This window comes from Amblyraja radiata, chromosome 28 (genome assembly GCF_010909765.2).
Source record: "Amblyraja radiata isolate CabotCenter1 chromosome 28, sAmbRad1.1.pri, whole genome shotgun sequence".
NCBI classification, from domain to species: Eukaryota; Metazoa; Chordata; class Chondrichthyes; order Rajiformes; family Rajidae; genus Amblyraja; species Amblyraja radiata.
The window spans coordinates 24,598,278-24,611,791 of NC_045983.1; the positions used below are offsets into that span (position 1 = coordinate 24,598,278).

Here is a 13,514-nt window from a genome sequence, read left to right on the forward strand (position 1 = left end):
CAGGAGAAGTAAGCTCATGTACTTATGTGTTCTCATGTCCCCTTATGACGTAGATGGAGGCCATTCAGCCTGTCGAATCTCTGCCAACTTTCAGAACAAAGGTATTCCCACTTAGTTCCCTCAAACCTATCCTCTCTCACATTCTGATTAACACCCCTCGATTCACCTCCAACTAATCAGCCCAGGTGAACCAATTAACCGATTAGCCAGCATATCCTTGGGGTATGGGTTGAAAATAGAGCATTCACTGGGAGAACGTGCAAACTCCACACAGACAATCCTGGAGGCTACGATCTAATTCAGATCAAAAGAACTTTGAGATACAGCACTACATGCAGTAGGGCTACATCACCCTATCTCTCTGACTGCTCACGACTCCAAGGAACCAAATAAACGTGTTGAGAATGTGCCACCTGAAATGAATATGTGGTGTCACTATTTTGTGGAATTGGCTAGACTTTTCCCTGTAGACAGTTTTGTCTTTCTGGAGAAAAAAGTTAAAATAAACCAAATTTCCAATAGCAGTTTATCCTTTCCAGTTTATATTCCTTTATTTAAAGGTGAATTACAATTACAATTACAATTACTTTTTCAGAAGAATAAACATATTGAAATTAAAGTCCATGCAGTCCATTTTACACCCGTGGCCATCATTCTTGTAGGGACGATTTTTTATTTAATCATCATTCATTCAGAATATGAATTAGACATATTTTGCAGTTTCACCCATATTCACACTGATACAATAATAATAGATCTCAATCAACAAGAGCTGGCGAATATTACAAATAACAACAAAAACATTGTTGATCTGAAGGAAGAAACCAATACAGAGTTACTGAAGGATAGATCCCTGAGAAACTTCGAACACCTTGCAAACAGTAACACCAGCATTACGATGCATGATTATTAATGGGTAATCTGGGACTGAGGGGGCAAGAACTATTACTGTGATTCCAAAAGAGTAAAATGCAGGAACTGTTATGGGAGTGGGGTGGCACAAATAGAGAGTAATTAGGGCTATTAAAGAGGCAGAGAGAGAGAGAGGTAGGAGCTTTTACAGATACAGGGAGATGCACAGAATATGCCAATGGAAAACTCAGAGGTTACAGAGAGTGAGGGGCAGAAATTGTTCAGGGGTCCAGAGAGCGGTTGGGAACTATTATAGACAATAGACAATAGACAATAGGTGCAGGAGTAGGCCATTCGGCTCTTCGAGCTAGCACCGCCATTTAATGTGATCATGGCTGATCATCCCCAATCAGTATCCCGTTCCTGCCTTCTCCCCATATCCCCTTACTCCGCTATTTTTAAGAGCCCTATCTAGCTCTCCCTTGAAAGCATCCAGATAACCTGCCTCCACCACCCTCTGAGGCAGAGAATTCCACACACTCACAACGCTCTATGAGAAAAAGGGGTTCCTCGTCTCTGTTCTTATTTGGAGGTCTAGAGTGGGGGAGGAGAAGGCAGTGAGCACTAGGAACTGAAAGTTGCGGGGTATAGAGAATGATGGGCAGAAAGTATTTCTGGGGAACAGAGAGGTAAAGGTTCAAAGATTCAAAGGTCAGTTTATTGTCACGTGTGCCAATTAAGGTACAGTGAAACACAAATTGCCTCGAGGTAGAATCTGGGTGAAGGTTGGGGCTACAGACAGAAGAGAACATAAACCAAATTTCCAATAGCAGTTACATTTGAGATCAGACCTGTAAATGAATCAATGTATCAGTGGCACAGCACATATGCCAGCTTTGTTTTGATAATATTCAATTAGTGGCATTAGTGGCTCCAGATAACCCAGTTCAAAAATAAACCAAAAAAATATTATTTTGACATTTGACTGGTAAAAGTCATGATATTTGTCTGGGAATAAAGGAAAGTTATTAAACTGTAAAGATTAAATGCCCCTGAAAATAACAGGAATTTATAATGCCTCTTGCTGTCGGGTCAGTTTCTATCCAAACATTATCATTCACAGCTAGTTGAAGGATGGTACCTCCTGATAAATTATTTAATGATTGTCTATCAAAGTCCTTTGAAGTAATCACTGTAATCCCATTTTTTTTAAGAAACACAGTTACTTGGTTCCTCGTTGAACAATAATATGAAAATTGATACGCCCCAGATATACGACAAGTAAACTTTCCTGTTTGACAACTGAAATGACTCTGGCCATTGTAGATCTCACTTGCACATTGACTCGGCATATTTGGTTTCAAACCATTTCTTGTAAAATTCACAGAAAAGGCAGACTTTTGAACTTGTTGGTGTATCGATCCTGAAGGTCCCAATGCCCCAGGTTCACCTTTCTCTCCTTTCGGACCTGTAGCTTCACTCCACACTGGGTCTGCATCAACTGCAAGAATGGATCACCATATTTATCCAGACTTAAGATTTAAGACTCATTTAACAGTGTTATAATCTTTACAGCATAACAATGCAAAGAAACCTGGGAGGTTTTAACCAACGATCTTAGAGCAGAGCAAGATAGGCCACTGCTGCAAAATCCAATGGACTGACGTATAGTATGCAACGGAGCGTTTAAGATCTTGTGTTTTAACACAACAAGAAATTGGTGACTGAGACCAAACTGGTTGTCAAACCATCTCAATCTTGATGATTTGGGAGATGAGCTTTTTATACCTTGGGCCTCTCCTGGATGATCTAGCTTACTTTCCAGGCCCAAAACAGCTGAAATGCAGAAGTCAGAGAAATGTGCTGAATGAAATGCTGGATTACAGGAAATCTTTAGTTCAGTTTAGTTTAGAGATACCATGTGGAAACAGGGCCTTCGACCCACTGAGTCCACGCCGACCCATATACTAATTCTATGCCATCCCAGTTTTGCATCATATGCACTAGGAGCGATTTACAGAAGCCAATTAACTGACAAATCTGCACATCTTTGGAATGTGGAAGGAAGCACCTGGAGAAAACCTATGCAGTCATAGGGAAAACATATGCACTCTGCACAGACAGCACCGTTAGTCAGGATCAAACCCGGGTCTCTGGCGCTGTGAGTTCTACCGCTGTGCCACTGGGCTGCCCATGCGCCAGCTGAACTTGCTGACCAAGAATGGATTTAGCTGGCACTGGTTCTACAGTCATTCCAGTCATTCTAGTTTTTAGCTGGTGTTTGAGGCAGGGACGATAAATATTATTGGAGTTCCAGTTAACTGGTGAATATTGTGCCCTAAAATAATGTGCAGGAGAAAAACAAATGGAAATCGTTGCTTCTGGAAATAATGAGGTAAATATATAATTTATTGAGGGTTTATGTCTTGAGTGTTTGGGATGTACAAAAAAATGGAGATTGGGTTTAACTGGAACGTCACACTATGAAATATGACATAGGATTTACAGTTCAGAGACAGTTCCAAGAGGTGTTTAAGGGAAAGAACAATAAGCACATGGATGTTGCACAATGTGGGTGATAATTTGATAAAGTGCATTCATCACTTTGTTAAGTTCAATAAAATAAGCATTTGTCAGGTGAACTGAGATTGGTACATAGATGGTGAAGATAGAAATTAATATACATGTATTTATATTCAACAGTCTTTCATTCAATTTCCACTAATTTAACTCATGAGATATTAGATTCTAGACGTACCTATACAGCTGGGAGGTGCAGGCTTCCACTGTCCGTTGCTTAGACATGCTATCGTATCCCCTCCCACAAGCACAAATCCAGATGTACACGTGTACCTGACCGAGGATTGACAGATCGAGAAATGGGCATGAGCCACAACGGGGACCTTGCCGCACGGAGTCACTGTAAATCAAACGAGTAGTCACTGGTTAGAAGATTCTCGACCATGTGGTATTTGAAGTTTTGCTTGATCACAGCAAGATGCTCAGACTACTAAGCGCAGGTGAATGGCAAAGCGAATCCATGAACTACCGAATAGCAAAAGGCCTGGATTGAGTGGATGTGGGGAGGATGCTTCCCCTCGTGGGACCAGAGGTCATAGCCTCAGAATTGAAGGACATTCCTTTAGAAAGAAGAGGAGGAGGAATCTCTTTAGTCAGAGGGTGGTGAATCTGTGGAATTCATTGCCACCTGAACACCTTTTAACGGTTACATCGGTGAGACCAAGTGCAGGCTTGGCGATCGCTTTGCCCAACGTCGCCGCACAGTTTGCAACCTGATCTCCCGGTGGCTCAGCACTTCAACTCCCCCGCCCATTCTGAATCCGACCTTTCTGTCCTGGCCCTCCTCCATGGCCAGAGTGAGTCCTACCGCAAATTGGAGGAGCAGCACCTCATATTTTGCTTGGGTAGTTTAAACCCCAGCGGTATGAACATTGGCTTCTCCAATTTCAGGTTGTCCTTGCTTTCTCCCTCCTTCCCCTCCCCTTCCCAGCTCTTCCATAGCCCACTGTCTCCACCTCTTCCTTTCTTCTTCCCGCCCCCCCACCCCCACATCAGTCTGAAGAAGGGTCTTGACCCGAAATGTCACATATTCCTTCGCTCCATAGATGCTGCCTCACCAGCTGAGTTTCTCCAGCATTTCTGTCTACTTTCATGAGAACCCTAATCTATTTGATTATAGAAGAGAGACAAGGTGCTGGAAGAACTCAACTGGTCAAGCGGCATCTGCAGAGGCAAAGGAGGTAAGTTGCCATTTTGGGTCAAGACCTTGCATCAGGACAGAGAAGGAGCAGCAATGGTAACCAGTATATAGCAGTATGTAGAGAGCGGAATGAAGGCTGACAGTTGATAAATGGAAGCTGATGACAGGTAGATAGAATATAAAACATAGATAAGTACAGCACAGGAACAGGCCCTTTGGCCCACAATGAACAATGGCATGATAAACATCTCATCTATCTGCACATGATCCATATTCCTCCATTACCTGCACATACATGTGCCTATTTAAAAGCTTCTTAAATGCCTGCACCACTAGCCCAGGCAGCACATGAGTAAAAAAACATTCTATAAATAAACTTTATCCCTCTTACCCTTAGGCCCTGCTCTCTCGCCCTTGATATTTCTACCCTGGGAGAAAGGGTTGGACTGAATTACCACCTACCAGCCTCTGTTCCCTCTGCTCCCCAAACCAAACCCCATCTGAATTCCATCTGCCCAATACGCCTTTCCATGGCCACTTATCAGGGCACAAATAACTTTATGAGTCAATTGGATTAACTTTTGGGATTGGGTGAAGATAGAAGTGAATAGTTGCATGAGAAGATGTATTGGTATTCTTAAGGTAAAGCCTTAATTCATTGTTTGCAAAGGCTTTTCTTAACTCTCCCAGTCCTTGCATTGCTGTCCTTGAATGGCTAAAGCAAAGAGAGCAAATTTCAGCAGAAAATGAACATTTCTGAATCACAGCAATTCAGCATTCAGTCAACAGTTCAATCAAAGCTTCATGCCGTATACTTTTAAGGCAGTAGATTTAGATGGTTTTATACCCAAATGTACAGGAACTGTTGTTAATCTTAAGAAGGTTGTACCCTGCCCTCAGATACTGTACCTTGTGGATCCTCCCTCCAGGCACTCAGGTCTACCGCTGGTATCTCGGTGCAGTTTACAAATCCTTTTGGAAAGGACTGGAATCTAAAGGGATCCCGAGGAACAAGCTGTATGCCAGTGTTATCGCAGATGATCCTGGCCAGGGAGATTTCAGGAAGAGACTGGCGCTGACTAATGGTAAATACTCCTCTATTTTCCCACCAGTGGCTGAAGAACAAAGGAAAAATGACATTGTTAAATCTCTGATGTACACAGATCAGATTGAACCAGTTGACTACAGAGGTTCCAGTATATCCAGATTCATTGAACCCGAGTGTAACAGTTGTATACAGGTAAAAAGTCAGTGGGGTGGGATCATACAATTTTTATTAACCTATACCCAGAAGGAAGCCTTTCTGTCCATTGCATTTACTGTATGTCACTCAAAAATACTATTTACACTTATGCCTCTTCTCAGCTCATGATTCAGGGCCTTACAAGCTGCCACACTTTGTGTTTATCCCGTAATGTTTCAATTGTGATGAAGATTTCTGCTTCCACTGCTCTTTAAGGCAGATTATATTTAAATTTCCACCTTTGAGTATACCTCACAGAATTTGCACAAAGATAAAATAAGAGATTTGACCTTTCTGGAGATCTGTCTGGGACTGTATTCACTGTACAGAACTGGATAGCATTCTTCCTTTTTTTGTCTCACATCATTATCACTCCTGTCATTGGGAAAGACAGAGAGAGGAGGGAGGCTGGGGAGCGGGGAGCATGGGTGTTTGCAATGACTGAGTGATGGGTTCATAATGGTTCATAAAGAGAGGTTGCCTCACAACTCCAGCAACTTTGGTTCAGTTCCGACCTCTCTACGTGATATTGGCAAGTGCTTTCTGTGACCGAAGTTTCCCCCCTGAGTGATCAGATGTTTTGCCCACATTTCAAAGATATACTGATTGGTATTTTTTTTTAATGCTATAAATTATCCTTTGTGTAGGTGGGCGGCAGGAGAAAAAAAGTGGAGTAGATGGCAGATGAGAGACAATCAAATGGAAGAAAGTAAATGTGGGAATGGGATAGACAGGACTGGCTGGGTTTTGGCAGCCAAAATAAACTCAATGATGCCCTCAATGTTGTACAAATTAACATTTCATTGTCTAGTGATTTTCTTTTCTCCAACTATCACCGATCGTTGCTGCATGAATTTGTGGTATGATTAGGTGAACCACACCACACTGGAAATTACATTAGAGCACTCTGTAAAATCAGTGGCCCAATACATATCTGGTTGTGAGGCTCCCACTTGAATAAAACAATAAAGTCCACAGAACTTGGTCTACTCGAAGAGAGCATGCAGCATTTGAGTGGAAATGGGTGGTAGCCTAGTATGATGATTTCAAGGTTACCGTTTTTGAGCTTCCTTGAGTGTTTGCGGAAGGGTTTGGCAGATATAACACATGGATTTGTCAATGAAGAGGAATGTACCAATGAATTGGTCTTCTCAGTTTTGTGTACAATCATAAAAGAAAACAAATCTGAATATTCTCTTCCCAAACTTTCAAATCTTCTTCATCCAGGAATCATCACATCCTTGGTTGGCAGGTCACGTGTAATGAAATACAGGGGAAAGCTTTTGTCCGCATGCTACCAATCGATCAATCCTGGCTTTGAAGAACTTTCAAAACCAGGATTGGACTGATAAGTCCATAAAGTCCATAAAAACAACAGAACGTAGACCATCATCCTCGACTTCGAGGGATAGCCACCACTACGCCCCAATCAATCAGATAATGCTATATATGAATACAGTCAAAACAGCACTAGGTAGAGCGAAGAGTAAGATAGTTGGATTGGCTGGATTGTTAAAAGCAGTTTGAGTTTTTGGATTTTTTGGTGGCTTGTTTGTGAAGTGTAAAACAAATGTGTTGAGATGCTTCGATCATGCTAATATCACAATTACCTGTCTCCATTTCTCAGTTTCGCAAATTGCTGTCCTAACAAGCAGACTAACAAAGGGCCGACCTTTGCACCTTCTACGCGGGGTTCAGAGATGGCCCCCACCCACAAGTCAATATTATCCGGAGTTCCATAGAGTTTGAAGAATTTCTTTGCTAGGCTGGCATCTTTGAGAACACGAGCAAGTTGGAGCGGGCTTTTTGGTTGTGAAAGTCCACAGAACTTGCGCCATGCATTGTAACCTGCAAAATTCAGTAAAAAGCCTGTCAGCTCATCTATGGCATTTGCATTTGAACAAAAACATTATCAGCACAAAAATATCTCGAGCTGGGAACCATTGGTTGGTGATCTGCTTCTGGGTCTGACAAAGTCTTTCTGAAGGAATCAAGCACAATCTACTGCATCAATAGTGATGCTCCTTCTTTATTTTGTCTACTCTTAACTTGCAAAAAATGTGGCAGGAAATGAACACATTGTTTCACTGTCTGGAGGCTTTGCCCGAGCCTAATAACACATATTGCACAGCACAAACCATCCCAGCCCAACATGTTGACATCCCCTTGAAGTTTGAGAGTAAAAAGCAATCTTTTACAAATTGCTTAATAGCAAGACAATGCCCTCGTTAAGCACATTGTCAGACATTTATTTTAATTTAGTTGTTTGTTTTGGACTTCTCTGACATTTGTCCATCTCAAGAGCCCTCAAAAGGTAATGATGAGCCACCCAGAAGCATAGCAGTTCTTCGGGTGAAGGATTTGTCACAATGCTGCAGAGAGGAAGGTCCATGATTTAGGAGCAGTGATGATGAAGAAACACATATACTTCAGTCAAGTTGCTGTGGCACTTGGAAGGGAACCTTCAATTGATGGTCAACCTATGGATTTATTGAACTTCTTGGTGACAGGAGTTGTAGGTTTGGGATGAGCTATCTGCCTCCAGGGCATTTGTAGACAGTAGTGCACCATTGTTGGAGGGAATGAATATTTACGGTGGGTGATGAAGTGGACTGCTTTCTACTGGCTTGTATCAAGCACCCTGATTGCTATTTGAGCTACACTCATTCAGACAACTAGAAAGTATGTTATTATTCTTGATTTGGGCCTTGCAAATGGCAGACTGCTAAATATTTGTGACAAAGATCACAATAAAACCATCAGAGCAAATTAGGCAACGACTTCAGGCACAGTTAAATGTGACAAATAAACTTGACTTGACTTGAAATGTAGAATTTGACTCCAGTAATACTTCTTGATAGGGAACACCCTTGTACCCTTCACCTGCTGTAAACATCACTAATCTGTGAATTGACAAGAACGATTTAGATACAAAATATTCTGAAGCTCTCAGTGTTTTTGCATGATGTATTACAAATATATTTAATGACTGCAAAATCCAAGCCTCTTAGTCAGATAAGGACACAAAGTGCTGGAGTAACTCAATGGGTGAAGCAGGATCTTTGGAGAACATGGAGGGGTGACGTTTTGTGTCAAATTGAAGAAGAATCCCAACCTGAAACGTCTCCTATCCAGCACTTTGTGTCCTTTTGTTTTACCCTGGCATCTAAAGTTCCTTTTTTCTATCTCTTAGTCAGGTGGTCCCCAGTAAGTATCTTTTGATACATGGGTCTGGTAAATATAATCTCACTAGCTATTCCCAGTATGAGCTTCTTTAAATTTAAATCTGAAAAACGCTGCCCATTTGAACTATTGCTAGTAAGAGTGCTGTTATGGTCTGTAGAACCAAAGAGGATAAATGCCTAAAATATCCTGTTTTTAAATTGTCTGACAACAATCTTAGTGTCTGTAATAAAATAAAATATCTAGGGCATATTATTACAGAACAAATTACAGATGATGATGATATTTATAGGCAACGACGCATGCTGTATGTACAGGCAAATATCCTCTTGCGTAAATTTGGTGCGTGTGCAGATGTGGTGAAGTTGTTGCTATTTAGAGCATACTGCACACCCCTCTACACTGCGCACCTGTGGTCGAACTATTTAAAGACAAGTATGCAGAGACTAAAGGTGGCATATAACGATGCCATGAGAACACTGCTAAGGCAACCTAGATGGTGTAGTGCCAGTAATATGTTTGTGGCTGCAGGAGTCAGTACTTTAGAAGCTATCCTAAGACACCACATGTATAAATTCATTTGCAGGATAAATGACTCTAAAAATGTGCTTATTGTGGCCTTGACAAACATAAGGGTTAGCACTACACGCTACGAATCCCAGTTGTGGAGACACTGGTATCGTTGTCTCGTTGTAGGACATTGATCATCTTTTAATCTGGATTTTTAACATAAGTATTGTGGGTTTTTGTTAAATATAAATTATGATGTTTTTATGTGATATACCATGATTTTATATATATTTATGATATTTGATATGCAATGCATTTTTAATGTAATGTTGCCCCTTGTCTGGACCTTGCATCCGTAATAAAGTTTATTATTATTATTATTATTATTATTATTGTTATTGGTAAAAAAATGTATTTGCTCTTGTGTGCTCATTAGAAAATGCCCATATTAATTTACTCCAAATAATCTTCTCGTAAATAGTTAATATCAAGGTGGTTTCCATTACACATGTCAAGTAAATATCTGTAAGGTTTCCCAAACAATGAAGTCTCATTGAATAGTAGTTATCTGTTATCCCGAGTGAGTTTACTTGGAGAAATGTGAATTAATTCCTCATTTAAAATCATTTCTTCATAAGTAATCCCTAGTAGTTTTGTTAGAGATGCCGGGATGACTACTCCCAAATACGCAGCTACTAATCCCAGTTCTGCAATCTTTGATGATAACTTTATGTTATGCACTTCCAGTGAATGTTTTCTAGAATTGAAATTGATCTATCAGCTATCTGACCAAAGACAATATATGAGATACCCAGCGGTGTAATTCTAATACATTTCTGGAAACTCAATGATTAAAAGCCGTACCCACAAACTTCTCAGCTACTGTTACTCTCTATTGCACAAGACTGAAGATGAAGATTCACAGCTACCTTTCTGCATTATTTCTAATCAGCTTCCAATATTTTCCCATTGACTTCATGATGATATGATTTCCAGTTCATTTTTGGTTAAACTGACAGAGTTAACGTAACTCTTTCAGAGTTATATTCAACATCCTGTTTGCCATCCTCTTACCTGCTAGTCCATGATCACGAGAACGCTGCAGATTTAGTGCACCCAGGTCCAGTGCTAAATGTGAGGTCACCTCAAACAATTTCTCCCGCAGTTCATCATTTAACAACTTGGTCGGTACCTGCAGTTTTGCGCGACGACCCACCAATCCTCGAATAATTGGATCGACTCCACCTGCACAAACAACAAAAAGTACTTCCGTAATTCTTTTCCAATCAATGATTGCTCACATTACTTAATCTCAGTCCGTGGCTTCAGAATGATATCTAGGTTTTAGGGCACCATTTGGTCAGATGTTCAAAGAAACAAGAAGAGAATGATCTCAGAGGGTTTCAAGGTTGAGTCTTGAAAAAGGAGTGAATACTTTTCCCTTGGTTCCAGGACCAGGTATTCTATGATTCTGGAATCTTGCTGCTGCACCATCCCAAACTCCCCTCCCCCCAGGATCAATGAAGGGAGTGCTGCCTTTCCTATGTCAACTGCAGAGACAGAGATAACAACAAAAATTGCCCTTACAACCTTCAGGTCTACTTTCCTCTTTATTTAATCACGGCCAGAGTCCAGTTATTACAAATGCAGTGAGTTTGCAGATCACACCAAAGTGGGTTGTATTGTAGATAGCAAAAATGGTTGTCAAAAATTGCAATTTGTTGGGCAGGTGGGCTGAGAAATGGAGTTTAATGCAGAGAAATGAGAGGTGTTGCCTTTTCGGAAGCCTAATCAGAGCAGAACCTACACAGTGAATTGCAGGGCTCTGGTGTGTTTTGTGGAAAAGATGGATCTAGGAATGCAGGTACATACTGTAGCTCCTTGAACGTGGCATCACAAGTAGATAGGGTGGTCAAGAATGCTTTCAACACATTGACCTTCATTAGTCAGACTATTGAGTATAGAAGTTGGGAGGTTGTTACAGTTGCCAAAACAATGGTGAGCATTATACACATTTAGAGAATTATATTCAGTTTTGATCACCTTGTCATAGGAAAGGTATTATTAAGCTGGAAAGGGTGCAGATGAGGATTTTGACAGGGCTCGAGGGCCTGAGCTACAGGGAGAGATTGAACAGGCTTGGACTTTATTCCTTGGAGTACAGGAGGATGAGGATGATTTTATAGACACGCATAAGATCATGAGAGCAATAGAGAGGGTAAATGCACAGAATCTTTTACCCAGAATAGGGGAATCGAACATGAGAGGACATAGGTTTAAGATGAAGGGGGGACAATTTAATAGGAAACTAAGAGGCTACCTTTTTACACAAAATATGGTGGATATATGGAACGAGATGTCAGAGGAGGTAGTTGAGACAGGTTTAAGAAATATTTAAGCAGGTACATGAATAGGATAGGTTTAATGGGATATGAGCCAAAAGCAGGCAGGTGGGACTAGTGTAGATGGGGCACATTGGTTTCCATAGACAAGTTGGGTCAAAGGGCCTGTTTCCACGCTGTATGACTCTATGACTATGATAATGTCTGCGCATCATGAAGTCCAACCCCACTCTCAGGATCCTTACAATGGTTCATGCTGAACTCAGTATTATTATAGTGTGTTACCTACCTTCCTTTAATAGTCTCCAGGGAGTGAAGAAAGTCTGGTGCAGGAGGATACTTGGGAACTGCGGATGATCATTGTAGTTTTCAGCAAGGCGAAATATGAAAGGCTGAATAGTGGTGTGTCCGAAACGGAAACCTGATGTAAAAACATTAGCGATACTGGAATCGACAGTGTCATCATAACCATCGTATTCTGAGATAAATTTCTTTATTCCTTGTTGTCCAATTATCCGGGGAAGATATTCTTCGAAATTTATTATCTGCAATGAAAAAGTAGTTTCACAAAACAGTAAACCTATTGGAAAGCATTAGGTTTTGAGCTTTTCTATCTGAAAAGGCCTGGTTATCTCTGCACTCTTACTTTGGGGCTAGCCCAGAAAGAGAGTTTTAACAGTTCACCACTGCCCTTCCTGAGAGAGACTATGTTGCTCTTTGATCCTGGATTGCAATGGGATTCAGAAAGCAAGTATGAGGTAATACAAATTGGAATTAAATTTTCTCTGTTCATGTGCCTCCTGGAAAATGTGTTTCCTCTGGGCCATCCTTACGCTTATTGAGAAGAAATCATCCAAATACAACCTAATCCTAAAATTGGAAAACTGCAGATCGGCCTCACAATGTGTCCAATGACTGTCCCGGAACAGAGGCACTGAACAAGTGAAACTCTGCAGTCCACGTCAGTCGTTACTCGTTGACTTGATCTCACAATTCCTTTAGTCATTGATTGAAAACGATTCTCGCCTCTTCACTGCCGGCACATTCCTTTAGTTAGTAATTCGAGCACTTTAGCACAATGCCAATTTACCTGGATGTAGCCCCCAATTGTGAGTACAATTGTGAAGTAATTTTGTTGTGAGACTCATTTTTCTTAGGCCACCGAGGAGCACTAACATCTGCATCTTCTTCCTTTGATCGTGGTGACCATAGACCTCAATATGGAGTCTTATGCACAATCTAAGGGACCATAAAGCTAACAGGATACTAAAAGAAATAACATGTCCCTGGTGGAGTTAAGGGAACAGAATGACTGTTCCTAGATTGTGAAATATGAAGAGCATATATTCAAGAAAATGTGTTGGAAAGAACTACAGGTGCTGGTTTAAATCTAAGGTAGACACCTCCAACACACAAAATACTGGAGTAACTCAGTGGGACAGGCAAAATATCTGGAGAGAAGGAATGGGTGACATTTCGGGTCGAGACCCTACTTCAGACTGATGTCAGGGGAGTGGGCAGGACAAAGGTAGAATGTAGTTGGGGACAGTAAAACTGGTGGGAAGGGGAGGGGGTAGAGAGGGAATGCAAGGGCTATTTGAAGTTAGAGAAGTCAATGTTCATACCGCTGGGGTGTAAGCAACCTAAGCAAAATATGAGGTGC

General features: G+C 41.1%; 1 protein-coding gene across 3 annotated transcripts in view; it reads right to left on the minus strand.

The window, feature by feature from the left end:
• Window positions 1–1,340: 1,340 nt before the first annotated feature.
• The window catches only part of LOC116989006 (eosinophil peroxidase-like), a 69,849-nt gene continuing 57,675 nt past the window's right edge, over window positions 1,341–13,514 (minus strand). For all 3 annotated transcript variants that reach the window (XM_033046117.1, XM_033046119.1, XM_033046118.1), the window contains 6 exons: window positions 12,141–12,396; window positions 10,584–10,754; window positions 7,427–7,664; window positions 5,483–5,688; window positions 3,611–3,772; window positions 1,341–2,353 (listed from right to left, as the gene is read on the minus strand). In XM_033046117.1, the coding sequence (XP_032902008.1) occupies window positions 1,881–2,353; window positions 3,611–3,772; window positions 5,483–5,688; window positions 7,427–7,664; window positions 10,584–10,754; window positions 12,141–12,396 (1,506 nt within the window). In that variant the 3' untranslated portion in view covers window positions 1,341–1,880. The remainder of the gene's footprint in view (window positions 2,354–3,610; window positions 3,773–5,482; window positions 5,689–7,426; window positions 7,665–10,583; window positions 10,755–12,140; window positions 12,397–13,514) is intronic.